The sequence below is a fragment of the Strigops habroptila genome, chromosome 11 (genome assembly GCF_004027225.2).
Source record: "Strigops habroptila isolate Jane chromosome 11, bStrHab1.2.pri, whole genome shotgun sequence".
In the NCBI taxonomy this organism is placed as follows: Eukaryota; Metazoa; Chordata; class Aves; order Psittaciformes; family Psittacidae; genus Strigops; species Strigops habroptila.
The window spans coordinates 10,615,957-10,639,237 of record NC_046360.1 but is presented as its reverse complement, the minus strand read 5'-3'; the positions used below and the strand labels follow the sequence as shown (position 1 = coordinate 10,639,237).

General features: G+C 45.5%; 1 protein-coding gene across 1 annotated transcript in view; it reads left to right on the top strand.

Annotated features, from left to right (window-relative positions):
- Positions 1 to 23,281, top strand: part of BCR (BCR activator of RhoGEF and GTPase) — a 101,395-nt gene that overhangs the window by 51,990 nt on the left and 26,124 nt on the right. Inside the window, exons 3-9 of the mRNA XM_030500418.1 lie at positions 6,483 to 6,587; positions 7,100 to 7,285; positions 10,895 to 11,002; positions 12,749 to 12,809; positions 13,697 to 13,749; positions 14,100 to 14,240; positions 22,261 to 22,382. Coding sequence (XP_030356278.1) covers positions 6,483 to 6,587; positions 7,100 to 7,285; positions 10,895 to 11,002; positions 12,749 to 12,809; positions 13,697 to 13,749; positions 14,100 to 14,240; positions 22,261 to 22,382 — 776 coding nt within the window. The remainder of the gene's footprint in view (positions 1 to 6,482; positions 6,588 to 7,099; positions 7,286 to 10,894; positions 11,003 to 12,748; positions 12,810 to 13,696; positions 13,750 to 14,099; positions 14,241 to 22,260; positions 22,383 to 23,281) is intronic.

Here is a 23,281-nt window from a genome sequence, read left to right as displayed (position 1 = left end):
CCTGAATCATATAACCACATTTAAATACACTAGGTAGTCTGCCTCCAAACGGTACCATATCGGCCACCTCTTATGTATTCGTATTCCATCTGCTGTGTGTCCATTGCACAAACATCTGTTGCTATCCAAGGAGGGTAACAAGAGGCGCACCAGCGTTAGTTTTGTCTGTGACCCAGAGAGCACATCGTCAACATGGGTGTTTGTAGTGTGGATGTCAGCATCCCCTGACTTGTCATTTTTGTGGTAAGGAGGCCTTAACAAATGTTTGTATTGAGCAAGTGAGGTGGTACCCCCTCTTCTGGCTCTTCCAGAATCTCATGCTGAGCTGCTGACGCATGTCCTGGCAGAAATCCAGTGCTTTTGCCAGACTTTGTCTGTTGCTTTGAAGCGAGCATATAGGGGAGAGAGGAAAAAGGAGAAATAGATTCCACTGATGTTTAAGTTGTTTGTTTGTTTAACTTCAGAAGTTATTTAATTTTTCTGAACCTTGCTTTCTGTAACAGTTGAACTGTTGTGATTGAACTTACAAATAATTCTGGAAACCTGCTGTGGGAAATGTCAGCCCAGATGTTTGCCAAATAAGACAGTGATGGCTTCAGAAGGTGTCAGACAGAGTTTGTAATAGGTACTGGTAATTCAGTCCCAGAAAGAATGTGAATATGTCTATCTTCCTCATAAAAAAGTGGAGCAGATACCTGGGTAGAGTTAGATGAGGACACAGGGGGAGCTTGCTGCAGTATTCTTGGGGCACAGGGAAGTGCTGAGACAGCTGGGAAGCTAGTGACTGACACCCTTCACTAGAGAAGAGTTATTGCTGAGAGTTTATGAGTGCGTAGCTTCCAGCTTGGAGGCTAAAGAGAGGGTGGGAAGCTTCAGTCATCATGAGCCTATTGCTGCTACTCGTGAGGGGAGAGATTACAGCCATGGAAAGAGCAGAAGTAAGAAGGGCCTTTCAAGATCTCGCCAGCAAAGCCAGGCTCAAAGGTGTGGGGAGGGCTCTGGAGGTGGGCACAGGGCAGCTGGTGGAGAGGCAAAGCTGGTTCCATCCTGTCCCCCAGAAACGAGGGGAGGAACTTTTCTAGAGTTTAGAAGATGAATTTTTTGCTGAAATAGATCTCTTCAATTCTTGAATATATCGTGCCCAGGAAGGCAGGAGCGCTGAAGCTGAGTAACTAACTCCTACTTTCTGTTCTGTTTGGAGGGGAAATTGGCTGGTACTTTGAGATTTCCAGGTAGAATTTCTCTTCCCTTTTCTGCTGTGCGGTCACTGGTTAGCACAATATTGGCCCCTGTTGCTGGTCCTCAGACTAGACTCTTTTGTTCTCATTGTCTGCCAGCCATGTGGAAAGCAGGGCTGTGGCAGAGCAGGTTGTGGACTTTTCTTCTAGCTTAGTCCCAGGGGGGTCCAGAAAAGTTGACCTCTGAAGCTACATCACTAAATGGGATTACTGGTCTGCTTGGTGGTCCTGTTGCTAGCTTGTCCTTCCCTCTCCAGGATTTCCAAATCCTTCTCCTTTCTTCCTCTCAGTATTTGGTTTTGTTTGTTTTGTTCTACTGTCACTTTTCCCTCACCACCCCCAACAGATGCAACTTTTCCTTTTTATTCTCCAACTCTTTGCTCCTTAAGGGCTCTGCCTGGACGCACAGCCCTTCCTGAGGAGAACTGGCACACCAGTACTGAGGTTATAAATAATGTTGGCTTCTTTCCCTGCTCCTTCCCCTCCCTGCATGGAGCATGATTATCTCGATTACAGAATGCGCCCTGTTTAATATCACCAAGACAATGAGACACCTCCAGCTTGTTTAGCAGAAGCTTTCAAAGGTATTTATACTTTAAAAATGGAAAGGAATGGTTTGTCTCTTTTGTAGTCAGTCAGTTTCTCTATGAGATTCTGAGCTGTCCTTACGGGAAACTTCTCCTTTGAACGTATTCACTCTACAGCATATGAACACACTGTACCAAGAGAAGGTCTGAGAGTTAAAGTGCCTTTTATACACCCACTTTGAATCCCTGATTGTCTTTACAGAGCTGTGCCGGCAGCAACCACTTTGCAAAATCTGATGTATTGTGGTTTCTAGATTCTTAATCTGCATTCTTCCAACATTTGCAGGAAAACACTGCTGTTAATGTAAACAGCAACCAGAAAGTCAGAGTTCTCTAAACAGTGTCAGGAAGGGCTGAATCTGTCTAATCCTTGGAGCTGGTGAGTCTCAGGCTCGCAGTAATTGAATACAACATGCAATGCCAACCTGGTTAGTAAACTAAAGTACTTAGGCTGACAAGCTGTAAACACATTGAGAACAGCCGTGGCTCAGGGCCAGTGTATCCATGTGCTCTCACATCTTCAGTGCTTCTAACCACTCTGACTGGCCTTGCTTCAGGTCGCAAGATTGCACTTATGGCTGTGACTCAATCTTTTGGGTTTTGAGTCTTTGGAATACTAAGAAGCACCACCCAGCTGAGAAGAAAACACTAGAACCTTATTGGCATGAGATACCCGTGAAACTTCCTTTATACTGCTTTCCACCTTCCCTTTTGTTTCTTTTCTTTTTTTAATGTAGTTCATAAGGAGCAGGAGCAAAGCACTGATTGTTCAGACCTGGCTGGAAGTTGGGTCCTCACAGCTCCTATGGCAGGCAGACAGGAATGTTCTGGCTCCTGCCCTGTGATAGCCTTGTAAGATAGTTTTGTTCTGAAACATGTGCGTCGAGGTAACCAAAAGATGGAAGGGCAATGGAGAAAGGCTAGAAGTGAATGCTGGCATCAAAGAGGCAGGGACAGAGTCAGAACATGAAATACTAGTCAGACTTGTACAAGTGAAAAACAGGCTAACCAGGCTGGGTGGGAAGCATGGGGTGGACTGCTGACCACCAGGCACTCCCTGCTGGGTGGTTAAAGTTTGCCAATACAGGCGTCTCCCACATCCGGCTGGGACCATCCCATCTGCGCTTTGGTTAATAGGTGTATTTTCCCATAGCTAATGTGATACCAGTTCCTCCCCTTGCTACAAGCAGCTCAAAGATTTGTGACTGCTTCCTTCTTGCCAGGGCAGGGGAAAGGAGTTCTTGGCCTTGGCAGGTCTCCCTGAACTGGTGGGAGCTTGATGCTTATGCCCAGATGTTCCCTCTCTGAACTGCCCTTCTGCCTGGAGTGCAGAAACACAGCAGCCAGTGAGCCTGTTGTGGTCACAGTATTGCTCTTTGGTTCCCTTTTTGTCAGGTATGGGCAAAGCAGAAGATGCCCTTGGCATTGGGTGCACCACATCTTGGAAAGTCAGTCTCTTTTTATCTCTGCCTGCTAATTGCTGTGTCTTGTTTTGGGTGAGCAGGTGAGCCTGTTCCCGATTCTGTGAGTGAGGAATGTTGTAATACCAACTCATAAATTTACTCCTCTTCTTCCTGATGTTGGCACCAGCTCCCAGTGAATTTCTCAGGCCTGGAGTACATTTCATAACAAGTGTGACTTAAAAAGCACCCTGAGGCTGAAGAAGCACACGGGCTGTTCTCCAGATGTTCATCTAGCAGCAAGAGCTGCTGCTCAGTGCAACCCTGGATGACGTTCTCAGAAAAGGCCTCCCTCAGCAGGAAGCTCATGTCAGGGCACGGGCTCTCAGGAGGAAATACAGAGTGGCAGCACAATGCAGACAGCAGCACCATGGTGTCCTATTGATCCCTGGCACAGCAGGAGCAGCAGGAGATCATTTTTTTTCACATATGAGGAATCTGTATGTAAATTTGAGGTATTGCATTGGAAACCTTGTAATGTACTATGTGATTGTTGGATAAACTCCCCTGAGGGTTTCTCCAGCAACTGCTGTACTGTAGCTTAAAGCAGCCAGGCCCTGCCCTGTCTGGCTGCATCTGAGGCTGGTTTTGCAAGGATCAAGTGTGGAAAATGCTCCTATTAAAAAGGGTTTGGACAATACCATGCACTTTGCAAAGTAACTTTGTGATAATGGCCAGGAAGGAAGGCCTCTGGCGTGTCCTGGGAGATGTTTGTCTCTCTGAAAGCACATCTTTCTTAAAGAGAGGAAATTAACATTCAGGCAGAAAATGCTGTCCCTGTCAGCTGACGGTGCCCAGCAAGAACTGGCTTGTAAATTAAAGCTTTCATTTGTGAAGAGGAAAACTGTTCTCAGTGCCATAAGGAAAACAGTTGTGCCACTGTTGTAATGGGGAAGTTTGGATTATTTAAATAACCTGTCATTGTGTGCTGCTCTTTACAGATGTTCCAAACATAGCCAGCTGGCTTTTAATTCCTCACCTCCTCCAAGAGAACCTGCTAAAGAGAATTATAGTGCTTTGTCAATATTGACCAGTTACCTCATCCTCAGCAGTGAGGACTTTGGAGCACTGTTAGTTTTTCTCAATGCTTCTTTGTGAGGCTGCGTTTTTCTTTTGTAAATATTGTAAGAAACCTTTGGAAACCACAGAGGTATTGTGTTTTTCTTGCAGCAAGACTGCTACATCCCTGCCTCTTTGGATGAAGGCAACCTTTGTTAAGCATCGTGGCGCTGCCTGTCTGGATTATGTGTATGTAGCCTGTCTTACAAAGTGGTCCATGAGGCAGACACCCAGGCACTGCTGGTACAGAAATCATGAGGAATGGTCACAATGTTGTTGCACGTTTCTGTTTGAGCTGTAACAGGCAGTCACCCGGGTGCTCTGTGGATGCACAGAAGCTGTTTCAGCATTCATTTTACCATGTAGCTTGTCACTGGTGTTTTCCTGAAATCTTCTGAACATGACTGTTGAATTACAAATTCCTGGCTTCTTTGAGATGCCCTTTCAAGATTTTAAAAGGCACTGTGGTTCTTACTGAATGTCACTGAAGGGCAGGAAGGAAAGACAAGTTCTTCTTTTCCATGTAGTACCTGATGTGCATGTAAATTTTACTCATTTCCTCAGAACAGCTTCTGTCTGCCACTTTATTTAAGAGGTGATGGTGGGATTTGACACCTCACAATTTTTTTATAAAATCTTTTAGCCTAGAAAATAGCTTGTGAAATTTAATGAAAGTGTTCAAAAATCGGAATGGTTATTGATGAGACTGAATCCAGAAATATCTGAGACAGTTTCTGGTTTCATGTGGTGCGTAGGCTCAAAGTCACACTTGGAATGTGCTAGTTACTGTAAGCTTACCTATATCCAGGATATTTTCTCTCCATAATGAACATCATATATATACATCCACAGGGTTCAAAGCATAGGACCTAAAGTAATGGAGCTTTTTTTGTCAGCTGTAGGGCTTTATGTTCAGTCAATAGAGTGGAGCAGACTGCTATGTTTCCTGATCCTCCTGCTGCTGAAATCAATAGCTGAAGATTCCTCTGGGTATTAAGAGGGGTAGGAAGGATGGAGCCCCAAAGAACCTACCCAAAGCTCTTGAAAAGTATCCACCCTTTCAGATCCAACTACTGACTCTATTCTTAGAGACATTTAACAATATAAAAAGGTTGCAAGAATTGGAAAAAGCTATTTCTGTGAATGACAGAAATAAAAAGAACTGGAAATAAAAGGGAGGTGTTTCTCATGATTTATAACCTCCATTGTTTGGCTACGTTTGTTGTTTTTTTTTTTCCCCCAGAGCTTATGGAAATACTCAATTTTACTTTACCAGGTTAAATATTTTCCAGGTGACAGTTTTGAGAGGAAGGGTAATGTTAGTATTCCCTTGATGTGTACATTTGCCCATGAAAGTATTCTTTTTCTCTTTTTTCACCATCCCCCCCTCCCCCCTTTTCTTTTATTAAAAACTCCTTCATGGAATCCCAATAAGAAAATCAGCATGTGCGTTCCAAGCAGTGCTGATTATTCCATCCTCTGACTAAAAATAGACATTGTGCAAGCTGGCACTGAAAAATAATTTGGTGAATAGTAGAGAGTGGGAGAAAGCACAGCAATCTTAACAGCAGTGTCAGGCTGGAGCTGCTCTATATTCATGCGCATCTGTGGAGGTGCAGGGAATGATCCTGTCTGCAGAGATAAACATGGCTTGGGATTAAGATCATAGAGAACTCTTGTGGGAGGAAGGAGTGAATTGCACATAACCCAAGGGTCCCTGGGATTTGTTTAGGAGAATAAACGCTGAAGTTTGAAGTTCTGTGGTTTGAATTTAGTGAAGAGGTCTGGGCACCTACTTGAGGCACCAAAGTTGGAAGACTAAAGCTAACACCTGTACATCATCTAAGTGACACCAGTTGCTAGGAAATACAAAACTCTTTGTTTTATGTTTCCATTTTCTAGAAATAGGACACTGAGCTCAGGTAGGTCTTTTGCTTGGTTGGGGTTTTTCAGTCTGGAAGTAAAAAGAAAAAAGAAACCACACAAAAACCAAAACCAGTATGCTGTGTTCAACTGAATGATATCTTTAACTCTCCATCCTTATTCTTGGTTTTTTTTCCTTCCCTCCCCCCCTTTTTATTTAATTGTGGGTTTGTTTGTTTTTTTTTTTTTCTTCCTTCTCTTTAACAACTTTGTAGAGTGAGCCAGATCTGGAGAAAGGCCTGGAGATGAGAAAATGGGTCCTATCAGGAATCCTAGCCAGTGAGGAAACCTACCTGAGCCACCTGGAGGCTCTGCTGCTGGTAAGTGCTGGTGGCAGATATCATTTCAAACACTGGTACTTGAATTTTCATTGCTGCTTCCATCTAGAGTTTCCCAGAACTTCACATATCATGGGTTACAAATTGCTGGGTGCAAAGGGAACCTGTTGCTCCTCCAATAGGGAGAGAGAGGCTTAAAGAAAGGACTGGATATGGCACAACCAGGCAGTTATTAGTGTAGTAGTATCCAGGAGCTGTATCTTTAAGTATCCTGTGCTAGTTATTAGACACATTGCTGTACAGTTGGACAGAGATGAAGGAAATGGAGTGCAAAGGGATTTTAATCGCACCATTAATATCCTGGGGAAAATCCACCTACCACGGCAGATCCCTATGAGAGAACTTGTTAATGTTGTACTTTCAGGAGTTGTGTGAATGCAAATATCACTTATTAATAGAATGAAAACCAACTCTCTGGAGGGATGTGTTGTACTGTGGCAAGGGTGAATGTATTTGGTTTGCATGATGATGATTTCCTTCGTTCCTCATTTCAGCCTATGAAGCCTTTGAAAGCAGCTGCCACCACCTCTCAGCCTGTGCTGACTAGTCAGCAGATTGAGACAATATTCTTCAAAGTGCCTGAGCTCTATGAGATCCACAAAGAATTCTACGATGGGCTCTTTCCCCGAGTGCAGCAGTGGAGTCACCAGCAGCGTGTAGGGGACCTCTTCCAGAAGCTGGTGAGTCAGCTGCCATCACCAAAGGTCCTGATACCTCTCATTCATCTCGCAGGTGCTGGTATGGTTCCCTTTGGCTGTGCATAGACTGAAAGGATGAAAGGGATGATAGCTTAGTTAGAAAGGCCTCTAGCTTTGCCACTGCAGTGAAGGGCCTGAGCAGAAGTGGCTGCTTCATTGCCTGTAATTAAAGACTCCAGCAAGCTTTGCTACTAATACAATATCAGAGAAATGTTGAGTATCCAGGGTGTCTGCAGTGTCGTCAAACCATTTACTTTAGAGGAAGATGGGAGAATGGCAGTGTTTAAAAGCATACTTTTTAATACCAACAGCTAAGTGTTTCTCGTTCTTGCTGAAGTCCTTCACATGTACTTCCTTCTCTCTGTGGTGCATTGCTCTATCTTGTGCTGATTTTCTCTAGTTTCTGGTCATCACCTTTGGTTTTGCTTTCCTACCACCATCCTGGCCTTTTTTTTCCCCCTAGCTACTATGCTGATCTAGTCAACCTGCTGCTGAGAATCCTCCAAGCAACCTCAACGAAATTCTCTGAGTGCAGAACAGTACAAAGCCATATACAGCACACTCCTGAGGCTGAATTAAAATTACTGAGTTTCTGAGCCAGATGACAAGTTGTTTGTATTCTAGGAGATTCCTTTGGCCCCTTTTAACCTCTCCCCTAGCATGTGCAGAGAGCAAAGGATTAAAGAAGCTGGTTTTTTCCTTTTTAGAAAAGAAGAGAATCTCTGTGTTCCTGAGGTGCCTCTGATTCTCAGGGCAGGAGTGACATTTCAGTGAGGGGTTTATTGGATAGGGAGTGTGCTTTACCACTCAATTGTTAGCAGCTGTGGAGCCCAGCACCAGCCCCATCTCCTATGGAGCAGGAGGAGATGGGCCTGGAAGATGATGTTTTCCATGAATGCCAGCAGCTCAAGATCAAAATATTGGAATCTGCTTTTCACTGCCAGCATGTTTTAGCCAGAAGGGGTCAAGTCGGTGCCTTGGTGAGTAGTTTGTGGTATGCAATTTGAGCAACTGGTTTAAGAAGACCAAACCACCTGCTGCTGGTTGGAGGGAGCAAAGATACAGAAGGCTGCTGAAAGTGGAAGCCTCACAAACTGCACTGAAAGTGTAGTGCAGGAATGGAGATAGCACTAACTGAAGAAGACCTCAATATATTCTTTACCAGTGCTGGCTGTTGAGCAAGCTTTGAATTGCCATAGAGCTACTTAGGCCTTTGTTGAAGACCCTTTCTTGATAATGATCACAGGTGCAGGAGTTAAGCCTTTCTGGTATTCTGTTATGTTCCCCTGATTTTTCTGCATTTGTGACAGAATCATTGATTTTGTTGGATTAGTGTTGGAAGCAAAGGACCAAATTGCCCTAGTGCAGGAAGATTTGAGCTAGCTTATTGGTTTCAGTTTCTGGTACTTTGGTAGAGTATCATTGGGAATTTGAACTATTTGCTGGATGAAATGAAGCTAATAATTCTTGGCAGGCAATGGGTAGCATCTAGATGAGATAGCAAGATCATCAGGCATTACAAGACATCTATACTGGATGTACATCACATCTTTTGGAGCAGATTGTTTACTCGTGGTCATGTCATGCAATCTGATGATAAATCCTGGAATCCTTGTTATTATTCTGAAGTCCCTGGGGACATTCATATTCTTTAATATCATGCAAAACAAGGCACCGTAGATTGAAGTTATAGACACTGCATGCATGGAGTTTTAGAATTTCGTGTGGTCTGGCACAAAGTGCAATCCTTTTGCAACATCAGTGACAGTTATTCCACCTTTTTCCTTTTGAAACTAAAGAAAAGAAAGATGCTAGGCACGTGAGTGTGAAATACGCTTCTCATTTTTGGGGCATATTTTGTATACATTTTTAAACTAGAAAGGAAACACTTTAGAACTGGTTTTAGAAATGAAGAAATATTTAACTAATATTATCACTGGTAGTTTTCAAGAACTGAAAAGCTTTTAACCAAAAGCCAGTTATTTCTGCAAAGCTTGTTTCATTTTCAGTGTGTTCTTTTTAATTGAAAAAGAGAAAATTTAAACCAGCACGAACATGTTGTGTGAGTGTTATTGCTTTGATTGGAAGCTCAGTTTATAATGAAAAAGGTGTTCTCATGATGGCATGTTTAGAGGAGGAAAACAGAAGCTTAGAACGATTGTTCAGGAGTAGCAAGAAATGGAAGAGCCACACAGGAATGGAGAAGCTTTAAAGGTCTGCTGCGTTAGCCGGCGTCATCCAACCCTGAATGTCATAAGCCCTGCAAATGATCAGTATTTCTAACAGCAGCTTCTTCACAGAATTGTGCCCCAGTGGCTCCACAGTCCTGGGGCCAAGGTCATCCTTGTTATAAATGGGCCTGGTTTCCTTCAGTCATAACTGTGTTATTTTGTATGAGGGTTGAGATTGGTTCCTAATCTTTCAGTAAAATGTGTCCCAGGGAACAGCTCACTGTTTCTCAGCCTCGCTTGGGCCGGGAATGTTCTTCTCAGAGTGGCTTTTTCTCTTCCAATGTCTCTTGCACAAAACTCCATAGAGAATGGGAAACAATCATTATAAGGGAGCAGGAGAGGAAAAGAGCACTGTCGGTGGCGAGTTAACTGCTCTGCCTGTTGCATTTCTTGGGCAGAAGTGTCAGGGAAGTTCCAGATATCATAAGGTAAGTGCAAGCTCTTCTGGTAACAAACTTCTTTGTAATGGAGCCTTTCAGGGCACTCAACCTGTCGGCTCACTACTGACCATGGACTTGCAAGCATGTTCAAGCTGCTGAGGTGTTTACAAGCACAGCCTGTGGAGCTCTGCAACACAAAACCAGCTCTGCAGTCCAGACAAGCTTGGAAGCTGCCCAGGGATTTCCCGAGCTGGATCTTATGTTCTCTGGCATGAATATGGCTGTGATTCCTAAGTCAGCCAATGGGATCAGTACTAAGACTCAGTGATAACAGTGGCTTATTACTGCACTCTGAGGCCTGCTCCGTCTTCGTCTGGACCAATTGCATATTCCTTCTGCTGGAAAAACTGCCATGTTCTGTCACATAGTGCTGCTGTCACTGCCTTCCAAACAGGTTGTGCCCTGGATCTCTCTTGTATATTTTCAGCACTCTACTGCCTTTATAATGGTTTCCACTAGTGCAGATATGGGTTTGATTTAGTGTCTCCATCATGCAAAAGCCAGCAAGTAGCTTACTGGGGTCACATTTGTGCTGTTGGGCTGAATCATTCCTGTCTGATTCATATTTTGTGGCAAATAGCCAGCAGTTCCAGTTACATCAAGAAGCTAAAATATTAATAAATACTAATCTGGCAGTTCAGAAAGGAAAAATAGATGGCAATAATAAGGATGTGTCATTCTCTCAGGCTTCCACATCCTTCACAAATGAACTTGTTCAGCATAGATCGAACTGAGTGCATGGGAGCACCTGTGCTGGTTAAGCAAAGCTGACAGGTCAGAGATGTCTTTCTGGGCCTGCTTAACATTCTGTATAATTCTTTGGCATGAAGGGACACGACCTGATCATTGGATACTGAGGCTGGCCATCCCAAACTCTCTTCTTCCCCAGCATTCATTTGATTTTGTTTTGCTTCCTGCAGGCCAGCCAGCTGGGAGTGTACCGGGCCTTTGTGGATAACTATGAAGTTGCTATGGAGACAGCAGAGAAATGCTGCCAAGCCAATGCTCAGTTTGCTGAAATCTCTGAGGTAATGTCACGGTATTCAGACACATGAGCTGTCTGGATCTGACTAATACCCTGCGATGTCACTCCTGTCTGTCCTCCAAGAATCTTTGCAGCTCTGACTTCTGGAGGAGGAGTTGTGAGCTCCTGTTAGGCTCAGTGCTTCAGCTCGTGTTCTTACAACCATTTATACTTTGGACCTACAGCGGTTGTCACATAAACAGCTTTTATGTGCTGTCCCCACCCAGAGGATTTTGTAAAAACTGGCATTGCTTTGAACTTGTCAGCTCTGTGCCATTTCTAGAAGGGAAGGCTGTATTTTTGTTGCTCAGGTATTTCTCTTGCTAATAATGATGCTGACTCTGGTGTAAAAAGCCATCCCGACTGGCTTGTATTGTGGCTATCAGTGGAATTGTAGGCTTCACTGGCATGGAGAGGAGAGGGTAACTCTGTGTTAAAAAAGGCAGGCATGTCATTCGTAATCTGTAGCATTATTCATTGGGCTGCTTCAATTTCCTCCCTTTAAGAGGAGTACCTTGGGTCAAAATATTTTGAATACTTTTTCAGGCTCCCCAGGCCACCAGCTTTGCCTGCAGTGCATGGTCTCATTGATCTTTGTATTGCGGTGATTGTATCTTGAAGAACTCGGTTGCCAAGAAATACTTGAAATTATATGTGTGTCCTTACAAACAAGCAGATAAATAATCAGAGCTCAATAATACTAGGGGTGTTTATTGCTCTGAAAAAACTCCTGAGTACATTCAGTATTGCACGTCCCTTTGGATGTTTATGATAAAGAGGTAAAACGCGTTCCCTTTGTGAAATGACGGAAGCAGGGCTTGCTTTTTGGGACCCGCTGTACTACTCATCAGACTGCAAAAGTTGTCTATTCTTTCCTTTCCTGAGGATTTCCATCAGGTTCTGGTCCTTTGCCTGGCTGGCTCTACATTCCTTTGCCTGGAAGTAATGTAGCTTCCCCTGTGCTTTTCTATCAGTACTAAAATGCATTTAAAGGACATACCCATTTAATAATATGTATAAATAGTATTATGGTAGTTCCTAGAAGACAAAATAGAGATTATGGCCTCAGGGTCCTGGGCTCTGTGCAAATGCCTTGTTTTTGCTGTTTTCTGAAGGATAACTCTGAAATTGTGCTAGTATCTTCTGTATTTGGAATGATGATGTTGATACTTTTGCATTTGTGTCTTGGTGAGGATTTCAGAGCTCAGCACATTAGTGGATGTAGCTTCACAGTCCATGTGCGAAGAGAAGAGTCACAGGTATTCTTCTTTTATGCCATGAAAGAGCTGACTTGTCCAAGGTCACCCAGTTCTGAGTACAGGTATAAGGAAGTATAACCTGAGAGTACTGAATCCCAATCCAGTACTTTATTGGTGGTGTACACATGCTGTGACAATGGCTGCATCTTTATGGATATGCCTTTCTCCTGCAGGTGATGTAAAAACTCCACCATCCTTGTCACTCACCACCAGGGAACACTAGAGGTGGTTCCCTGCTTCACTGCATCTCTATTGATGTGCACTCCTGAGATAATTGTTTAGTATTTGAGATATGTGGGTGCCTGTGACATGGCAATGGTGGCTTTACCAAGAAGGAAAGCACATTTTTCCTTCCCTGACTTGCACTGTGATAGGGCTGTCTTCCATTCCACCTTAGGCCCTTCCTTAGAGAAGCAGATAGCCTCTTACATTCCCATGTGATATTTCAAGGTGATTGACCATCTGCTACGTGGGTTTTCTTTTTCTTTTAGAATCTAAAGGCTAGAAGCACAAAGGAATCTAAAGATCAGACGACGAAAAATTCCTTGGAAAGTGAGTGATCCATGCAGAGGAGACTGGTTTGTCAGGACTGTTGGAGGCTGTTGCCAAACCTCCACTCTCCCTTTTTCTTTTTAAATGCTGGAAGATTATGGACATCAGTTCCCTTTTGCTAAGTAGCAGAGCTCGTGCACAGTAAGCTGCATGCATGCATGGGGAAGCCCTTGTCCAGTTTAAAACCTCATCAGTCCCTTTGGGCAAAACCAGGCCAACCAAAGGACTGCTGTGATTTTAAGAGAACATCTGCTACCCAGTGATAGCACAAACACAATCCTAGCAGTTATTGTTATATGGGCTTTTGCCTGTGGTAGCATCTAGAAAGCTTGGTCAAGATCAGGTTCTGTGGTGCTTGGCTCTATGCACGTAAGTAGAAGATGACCCATGTTATAACAAGCTTCCATACTCACTAATATAAAAGCCAATCCCCTTTATGTTTTGGCCTACTGTCAGGATTTGGCAGCACTCAACATGTCATGCTGAACTCCAGAAGGAGGGATGCGCTGCCAGTCTTTCAGGGACCTCCTTGGCAACTCTGAGTGCAAGAACCAATTCTGATCTGTGGGACCAGGCAGGCTGCCAGGGAATTATCCAAAGTGTCCCATGCTGTGTGCAGTTGTTCTGTACTACCTTGTGTATTCCTCAGCTGCTGCCTGGCAGGGCATGCTCACAAGCGGGCATGTGTTTGCTGTGGAGCATGTTTCCTCTGTGTTTTCATGTGTGTTTTATTGGCTGTGCAGCACATTAACCTTAGAGAGGGGAATTTTCCAGTAGCTCACTGGTTAATAAACCTGTGCCTTTACAATCAGTGGCATTGGACAAGTTCCTCTGTAGGGGCTGTGTTTAAGTACCTCTTCCTTATGTTTCTGCATTTTTGTTCACAGCTCTACTATACAAGCCAGTCGATCGAGTGACTCGCAGCACACTTGTTCTGCATGTAAGTATCTGAAAGGTGGTTTTCAAACTTTAGGCCCCTTTCTTATTTTCTTTGCCCTTCAAATTTTCCATGGAGGTACAGGATTGCAAAAATAAACCTGTCATGCTGCATAAGAGCCTTTTACATTTACATTAAGGGGAGGGAGTTCATCGGTATGACCCTGCTACTTCTTCAGTAGCACCAGAAAGCACAGAGTATTATCCTCTTCCTCTAGAAATGAAGCCTTGCTTTAATCCATAAGAAGAAGCTGGAGCATCTTGTCCAACACCTCTGTTAGGGGCCCTCAGAACCTCCAGCAGCACTGGAGTGCTGCTCATAGCTCTCTTCTTTATTTGTGTTTCTGGTGTCAGGATTTGCTCAAGCACACTCCAGTGAGCCACCCTGATCATCCACTCCTGCAGGATGCTCTGCGGATCTCACAGAACTTCCTCTCCAGCATCAATGAGGAGATCACTCCTCGCCGGCAGTCAATGACTGTAAAGAAGGGGGAGGTGAGTCTTCCTGCTTTCATTATTTTCTGAGTTTCTAAGGGTTGTAGAGCAGACTAGGAAGTTACACTATTAATTTGTTTGTTGCTGAGATACAGTTTGTGCAGTGTCCTCCCTGTTCCCGAAAGAATGTGGTACAGCTCCCCTCTGTTTTCTGTTCAGAAAACAGTTTGGAAACCCAGAGGAGAAGTATGATGAGAGTTTTGTCCTGAGCATTGTTATAATCATTTGTCTTACATAATTTCTATGATGCGTATTGCTATGCATTAAACGGGCTTGTATTTTACCTACAAACTGAAACCAAACAGAAAGCCTGGGAGGAGAAAAAGGTGAGGAAACATCACCTACAAGCTGCAGTACTGGGAATTCGGTGCACTTTGTCGTGCAAGTCTTGTTTGTTGTCTCATTTTGTCAACTGAGGAAGTCTGCAGCAGTTGGAGGCTGAGGACCTCAGTGATCCCGATGATCTCTGTTTGGAGTGATGTATTTGTCAGATCCTAGCTGGAAGGGGAGGCTTGTCAGGATTGGGCTCAGCAGGCCTGTTCACACTCTCACTGGTCCTGCTGTGACTCCATGTATGATGTGGGGAGGGAAAGAAGAAGCAGTATCCAAGGAGAGGGCTGTGGGTGTGCTGGAGGAGACTGGAAAACCTTGTGCTCTCGCTTACTGCACACGTCTTTCACTGAGCCCAGGGAAGAAAAGGACTTGCTTTTGATGCTTCCCATAGTTTGCCTTTCACTCTGGGAATCTGATGGTGGATGCTTTCTCTAGTCATTTAGCACTAATATCCCACTTTTTTCAAAGCAGTAATGCCCCAGTTGACACCGCTCTGTGTCTAGAGAGTAGGTACGTTCACTCTCTGCATGGTAACCCAGAGACACAAGTCTGCTCCCAGCTACTCTGTGTGCATTAGTGATGGCTGCTCCTTCCTACAAGCTACTCAGCTTGGGGTCATAGCTGGGTTTTGTTTATGGCTGTAAATCTTTCCTTTTCTACTTATCCTTTCCTCCTGCTCATCTTGCTGGAGCTTCCCCGAGGGTGACAGGACAGTGTGCAGTTTGCATCTCCTAATTGACTGCTCTCAATGCATAATGCATTTTTATTTTAATGAATCACCAGCTTGCTTTGATGGCTTTTTTCATTATTTGTCTTCCTCCCATTGAAATTTCCTTGGTGGAAAGGAAGGAGGGAAAACAGCCTTTTCCCCTCATGTATTGTTTAGGTGCTGATCTCAGTTATCTATTTTCCCCAGTCCTCACCTTTTGTGTAGAATATTTTTCTCCTTTGAGTGCATCGTGGGGAGGAGTCAAATCTCCTTTGCCAGCCTCTCGCTCCAGCTCTTTTTTTCAGGATTGCTTTGAACTGGGAAAAGCAGACAGTTGTTAATCTCCCTAGTGACAGGCTGCTGAGGAGAGGAGTGCAGGTCAGGAGAGAGTACAGGCTCATCAGCACAGAATTCCTCCCTTTTGCAGAAGGTAATTCCCTGCTCTGGGAGTATCGACTGAGTCTGACTTGCCTGCTGTCTTCCTGCATGATGTCAGGTGTCCTTCCAGCACAACACCCCCTTGGCTCTGCTTGGCTCAGGAGGCTTTTTTCTAATTCTAGACTTAGGCATATAAAGTTTTCTGCTTTAATTTGCTGGGCAAAATGAGTATTTCAGGTTGTGCGAGGAGATGGGAACAAAGGGAATAAAACCAGAAGGACAGAAAGGGCCGCAACAGGGAAGGCAGTGTTAGTGGGTTAAGCCTACAAACACATAGTTTGGTCTTTGCTGCCTGCCAGGTTGACAGTAGCTTGTCTCCTCTGCTTTGTGGTTTGCTGAGGGCTGTGGTACAAGGAAGCCAGGAGAGCACCAGACCCAGCCTGGCAATACAGGGGAGCCAGGAGGACTTTTGGGTCTGTTTTCCATTCAGCCTGATCTGCTGCATTCTCTTGCTCCTTCCTTTTCCTCCCATCTTTCTACTTTTGTGGTTTTACTTTTTTACTTTTTTTTGACGGATTGTCTGCATGTACCACTTTGCCAGCCTTCTAAATAACCAAACAAATGCGTGGAGGGAAAAGAGGTTTTGAGTAGCACTGTACATTCTGAATCAGAATGCAAGTGGTGGAGAATCTTCCACCCCTTAGGACCATGGAGCAGGCATCTGATTTCCTCACTGCTGGTTGTTTTTCACCACTGTCCTCCTGGCTTAAATGGGGAATCTGTTTAAAGTTCTCCCAGGGATGGTCCCTTGGGGCAACAAGAAAACTAACGCTTTGAGGTGAAGGATGTGCCACTATTATGTGCCAGAAGGAAAGGAGCAGTAATAACCTTTCTGCATTAACAGAGCAGCTATATGGACTGCATGGGGTTTGTTCAACTAAGCCTGGATGCAGATGACTGTAGAGCATGTGTCGTCTTTCCCTGCCAGAAATAAAGGCTTGTGTTTCCAGCCAATTCAGCCCATTCTTGTGAAGCAGGAATTAACGAAACTGCAAAAAATTGCAGAGTTCATTTGAGTGATAGTGCTCCACGATGCCATGGAGGATTGGAGCTGCCTAAAAAGAAGCCTTTCTGAGTTTTGGGTCACTCTGCTGGCTGAGTGGCTTAGTGTCCCATCAGTTTAGACACAAGAGGGCTGACAGGCACTTCCTTCTGGGAGCAAGCCCCTGAGATCACAAGTTGGATCAGGTTATGCAACTGTGTACCTTTTCCTTTACCCTGTAGAGAAGAGGCTGCTTTGCAAGCTGCTTTACCATGTTTCTCAATGTGGTTTTAAACTGCAGTCAAGAGACTGGGTATCATTGCTTTAGGCTCCTGTTTAACTTGATAGAGACCAAGCGTGCTAGGGAAGTGAAAGGACAAAGGACATTTGCAAGGGAGCAAAATTGCAAGCTAAAGCCTTTGAAAAGCTGGGAGCTAAGCCGAGACACAGGCAGCCAGGCACAGCTTGAGACCTGGTGCCCACTGCTTCTGGAGGCCTTGGGCAGATGTTGGCAATAGAGCACTCAAACATGATCTTGGATGCTTCATACCCTGTCTGACAGCTGGAGCCAGAGAGCTCCCAGTGAAAGGAGCTTTGGAAATTAAAAAAGAAAGGCTATTAAAATGCTCAAAGAGCAGCCAGTGCCATCCTTAGGCAGAGCATCCCTTTATCCTGCCACACACGCACACGAGGAATCGTTTTCGTCCTACACTCTGCAGAAAGCCAAACCACCTCTTCCTCACTGACATATGCCAATACCCATCTCCTGCTTTTAACCTCCTCCTCCTGCATCACACATGTTCCACTCCTTCCCAGGCTCTCACCCACGCACGCTGCGGGCCTCTGCTGTCACCACATCGGATGAGCTCTTTCCTCGGCACACAAGTGAGGAGATGGCCTTTTGTACAGTTGTGGTGCTGGATGAGTGGATTTTTAAGTTCCACGCTTTGTAATGTGTCTCAGACAAGCTGGCCACGCTTCCTGGAGTTAAGCATGTGACAGCAGCAGGAGTTAGCATATGCAAATGGCACAAAACCACGTAGGATGAATAGATGATGAGCATACAGGTAGTCGTGAGGTTGGTAGCAGCGGAGGGGGAGATGCTCATTGACAGGTGTAAAAGGAGGAGGAAAGCAACAGGCAATCTGAAAAGGCTATCCACACACTGAAAGACGTACAGGGAGAGCTGCTTTGTCCAGAGCACTGCTCGAGAGATTAAAGATGATCCTAATTCATTCCATTATACAAATAGGATACAAATACAATAGGATACAAAATAGGAAGCTTTCCCCCAGGCCTCCTGGTACATATCTCTGTAGCTGAGCTGAGCTCTGGTGCTGGACCTCTGATGGTTTTGGGGCTTTCTGTGGAGGAGAGGGGGTCACTCTGCCACGGTACTGATACTCTGATCCTAAGCTAATGGGGTGTTTATTTGGTGTTTCTGTAGTTTATATGTCATTTCAGAGTAACTTTGAAAACAAGGCAGAGAGATGGTTTCCCACACGTAGGCTATTGTATGTCACGTGCAGCAGGATCAACCAATTGGAAGACCTCATGTTTCAAGAGACCCTGTTTAACAGGAGGCCACCAAAAGAATAGCTGTTGCTGGCCCTGGGTGGGAGTAGCTGACCAAAGTGGGCTTTGGTTCCCAAACTGCTAGAGAAGGCCTGTGGAGCTGAGGTGGGATGGGCATCCGGCTGGCCTGAGTCCTGTTTGAGGGGGCTGCTGGCCCCCTGGTGGGGTAGGATGGGCTGACTCATGTCAGGAGGTCCGGGAAGGTGCGCTCCCTCACTGTGGGGTTTGGCAGGGATCTGGTAAGCCAGTTGGGAAATCCTTTTATTGTTTCCCTCTGACCTGCTGAGCCCTCCCAGCAAGATGAATCATTTGCAGCAGAGGATGTGACCCTTTGCTGGGAGCACTCCTCCGCTGCTGCACCGATGCTGAGCAGCCTGGGGCATGCCTATTGTGCCCAGCCCTAACCAAAGTCCTGTTTTCCAAGAGAAGCTGGTAGTTAGATCTAATATCAAGCATCCACAAATGTTTTCTCCTGTCCTCTCCTCCCCAGATAGTTGGTTGCTTTTGTGGCAGTTTACCCCTGCCGCTTGCTGAAGGGAGACCTTCTCAACCAGCTCATGGGCGAGAAGATAGGAAGAATGAAGTGTCTGGGAAGCTCAGCGTTTTCCTCTGAGGGGCTGACTGGAATACATCCCTTTCACCTCTTTACTTCTGTTCCAGTCAAGTTTAGGAAATCCAGTCTTGTCATCCTCCCACCCAGCTCTCTTTCTGGGAGGTCAGGCTGCCAAAGTCTGCTGCCTCATGGTAGCACTGTGTCTCATGTCAGTCAGGGTATTTTGTACCCAGGAGTGCTACCAAAATAAATTCAGTGCAAATGAGTACCTCAGTCCCAGATAGGAACTATGAAGGCTGTTGAATCACATCCCTGTTTTGGCATTGTATGGCTGAGATTTCTGCTTGGGCTTCGGGGAGATGTGGGACAGAGTGCATGGCTGTTTGGGAGAAGTCTGCTTGGATGGTGACAGCCAAGAATTGATTGCGCAGTGGCCATTTAGGTGCGACTTTGGAAGACAGGAGGAGGAGGAGTGGCCTGGTTGGACCAGGCAGAACTTGGGGGGAGGTCTGTAGACTTGCTGCAGGGAATACTGATGGGCTCTTTTCTAACTTTGTGGAGGCCTGACACAAAGGTTTCCAGTCTCTAGTGCCTCTGCATGGGCCTCCCCTTCACTTGAGGACACGCTTGTCTTGAAAATGCTCCGGTCTAGATGATGGTACTGGAATACTGCCAAAACCAGGGGGCTGATCTAGGGCTGAGCAGTAGTCCTTCACAGTCCTCGAACAGCTGTCGTGGGCCTGTGCCCTCCATTGCCTGTGAAGAAGCACATGTTGTTGACCTGTCTCTGCCACAAGCAGAGATGGCGTGCTGAGCCTGTGCTCTGAGCTAGCTTGGGGTATTTTTCTGCTGGGAACACTCATCAGGGTGCTGGGCTGACGTCTTGGCTGATCTCACACACTGCCAGTGCCTGGCAGAGGGGGACAGAAGGGCAGGTTAGGACACTGCCATGTCCCTGCCAGGTAGGAAAGGGACTGTGCCATATCCTGCAGGGTAGCAGAGATGATTGAGCTGTGAGAACATCTTTACACTACAAACGATGAGCAGAGGTTGAGCTGGCAACAAGCAGCTATTCTTATTACCCCAGAGGAGCTGAGCTGATTTGCAGCATAATTAATATGCATCAGATCTAGAAATCTGAGATCAGGGTTTTGGCGTGCTCAGAAAATATCTTTCCCTTCTTCATTATTGTTCCAAAATGAAATTCTTTGCAGCTGTGGAGAGTGTTTTTGCTACTGACAAGGTATTTTCTCCGCCTTGTTATTTATTTCTCTTCCAAGCTCTGTTTCTGGTTTCCTACCTGGGGTCGGTTGGCCAGGCAGGAGGCAGAGGCATGCACAAGTGCGCATCAGCAGCAGGGACATGAATGCAGGCAGCATCCTCTCCAAAACCACTGAGGAGCAGCTAGGAGGATCACACCCACCTAAAAATAAACATTAACATATGTACAGGCTTTTCTGAATCACTGCTGGATGCCAGATCTCCACAGATTCCTGCTCAGAGATGGTGCAACAGTCTGCTAGGGAGCAGCCTTGCTTTCTGCTGTTATGGGAAAGGTGCAGCTTTTTGCTGCCGCTCGCAGGTTTTCAGGACCTTTGTGTAATGGAAGGCAGCACCAAGACGAGGTGCTGACACTGCTACGAGTGTGTTGTTAACAGCTAGCTGTGGTGCTGGTGCAGCTGCAGACAGGAAAATGCAGGTTCTTAGTCCATGTCAGGAAGTTTAGAGTGCTGTAGGACAGAGTGTGGAAACAAGAATTTTGTCTGCAAGGGCATTTCTCTGCCTTGTGTTCCTTGCCATGATGCCTGCTGGGCTTGGGACTGATGTGGTTTGTTTTCCTTTGGGAGAGGAGGGTGGGAAGGGTGGCAGGCGGAAGGAGAGGCAGCATGGGGGTTTGCACTCCCACACCCACTGCAGTAAATGTGTGCAGGGCTTGTTGAGTCACGCAGCAAACAGAACCGATGGGGCATAACCTGGGAAACAGATGCTTCAGTGCTGCTTTGGATGTCCTGACCTTGCTCAGGTTAACTGCTTTCCTGTTGCTGCTGCATAGCTGAGCACAGCTGCCTCTTGGGCATGGATGGGGTTTGTGTATGTGGTCCCAGTGTGGGGATCTCTGAGATACTGCAGGTCAGGAGTGAGTTGTGCTGACGAATCCAGAGCACGGGCCTGGAGAAGGCTGACAGTGAGAGACAGCAGGGGAGGTGTTGGTTAGTGTTGGGTGGTGTTGGCACATCTCTCCCATCCCTGGCTGTGGTGCTGTATGGGCATATACGGTATGTGTAACATGTTGCTCCTTGGTGTCAGGGTAGCACCCTCTTAGCTGGAATAGCAAGGAAATAGTACAGGTCAGAAAAAAGTACTTTAGCATACCTTGGCATGTGTGGATGAGCTGATGGTTCCTGCTTGTACTGGCTGTGAAGCAAGGCAACACTGCAGCTATACATACTGGTGGGAATAAAATTTGCCCAAAGTTGTATACCCCATACTTCTGTTTGAAAATCAGTGGGAGATACCTATTCCAGATGTGTACTCAGAGTCTTATTGATCCTGCCAGCTGAGCAGAAGGTCTGAGCATAGAGCAGGGCTTGAAACTCCTGGCTTGGTCACTGGTAACAGCACACAGCCATCTGTCTTGGTGCTAGTGCTCCAGTCTTTTTGTCTGAGTACAGAGTTCCCATAAGGGAATTAGGAAAACGATGCTTCTGCCTGCAGCTCCCTAGAACTAGAAACAGGAATAAAGGCATCAGGGTTGTGCAGCTTTGTTGCATCTTCTAGGTTTGGGAATGTTTATATGATATATAAAAGATCTATATAGGCACAGGGTGGGGACATATCCAGATGGTCCTGTTTAAACACAGGCTGATAAGGGACTTCCTAGAAATTTACTAGACACACATTTTCTTCTGGAATTATCCCTTAACAGCACTTGCAATAAAGCAGCAGCAATGGCATTCAGCTGTTAAAGTTGACAAACTACTGTTGTGAATGGGGAGTGGAGGTGTTTGCTCCTCTTTCTCCCTGGTGAGGTGGCTTGAGCTGAAAACAGTGATGTTTGCTGCTCTCTGCTGGTTTGTGAGGGTATGATGTTCTGTCGGTGGTTCTGGCCCTTGAGTGTGCAGAAGCTGGGCAGTGACTCACAGTAAATCACACTTGGGCTCAGGAGGAGGTGATGGAGAGAAGCCTGAAGTCTGACCCAGGACCAGATAATAAGGAGATGCGTGGCCATCTCGTCCCCTGGGAGAGAGGGCAGCAGCAGGGAGAAGGGCTTACAGCAAGAAACATTTAATAGCCTTTTTTCTTTCTGAATTAGACCAAGTTAGTGAATTTGCCACTGGTAGGAGTCATGTCTATGGAATGTGTTGCCCTAGTGCCAGATCTGTGGCTCACATTGCACTAACTAAACCGTTGTTTCTGTTTTTCTCGCCAGCACCGGCAGCTGCTGAAGGACAGTTTCATGGTGGAGCTGGTTGAGGGGGCTCGCAAGCTACGTCATGTCTTTCTTTTTACTGATCTGTTCCTGTGTGCCAAGCTCAAGAAGCAGATTGGAGGGTGAGGTTTTCCTTCTGGACTATGTGCTTTGTACCTCAGCTTCAGCAGAATCCTGGGGTTAGCCAGCAATTTCAGTTGAATTTGAATACCCCAGAAGTGGGTAACCATAATCCACAAGATGTAGTTAGACAAGACATGATCAGCAAGGTAGTACTGTCTATTATGAGACCTTGGCCAAGTCCTGATCCCTCAGGGAAGGTTCATTCCTCCTGCCACTGCCCTGAGCCTTCCTAGTAAAATAGGATGTACTGTAACTGCTGTTATTCTGGACAGATCCTATTTGTTTTTCTACTTCCCCTTTCCTTTAACAGGTGAAATTCCTCACATTCTTTTGTTACTGAGGTTATTAATTTTGGCCTTGCAGGGACAGCCAGTTAACAGGCAGAAAAATTGAAAGCGTACAATAAACAGACCATGTGTCAACCCCAGAGTGCAGCTCTGCAGACAGTTCTGTTGACATTCCTCACAAATGAGAGGGGAGGAACCTTTACCAACATACCTGCATCAAGCAGGGCTTCTATTCATTTGGTAAATGTTCTACTTGAAGAGACCCCCCCCTTGTCTTCTTGCCCTCCTCAAGCAAAATGTTGTCCCTACCCTTTCTGAAGTACATACTTCTGATGAATGAACCATCACAAGAGTGGGACATTCCCAAGAGTGGATGTTCCTGACAGTAGAAGTGGAGAGGGAGTAAATCACGTGAAACATGAAAAAAGTGAATGGATTATTCTGGTGAAATTAGTGGAGAATGGCAGTTACAAGCTGTAGTTTCTCCTTTCTGGTTGGATTACACAGAGGTTTATACATATTGGCTCATCTGGCCCTCTTAGCTCAGACGGGAGAGAGCTGAGTTTAGAAGATAGGTAGCAGCGGGGTGAGAGGCATGGCATGGCTTCTGA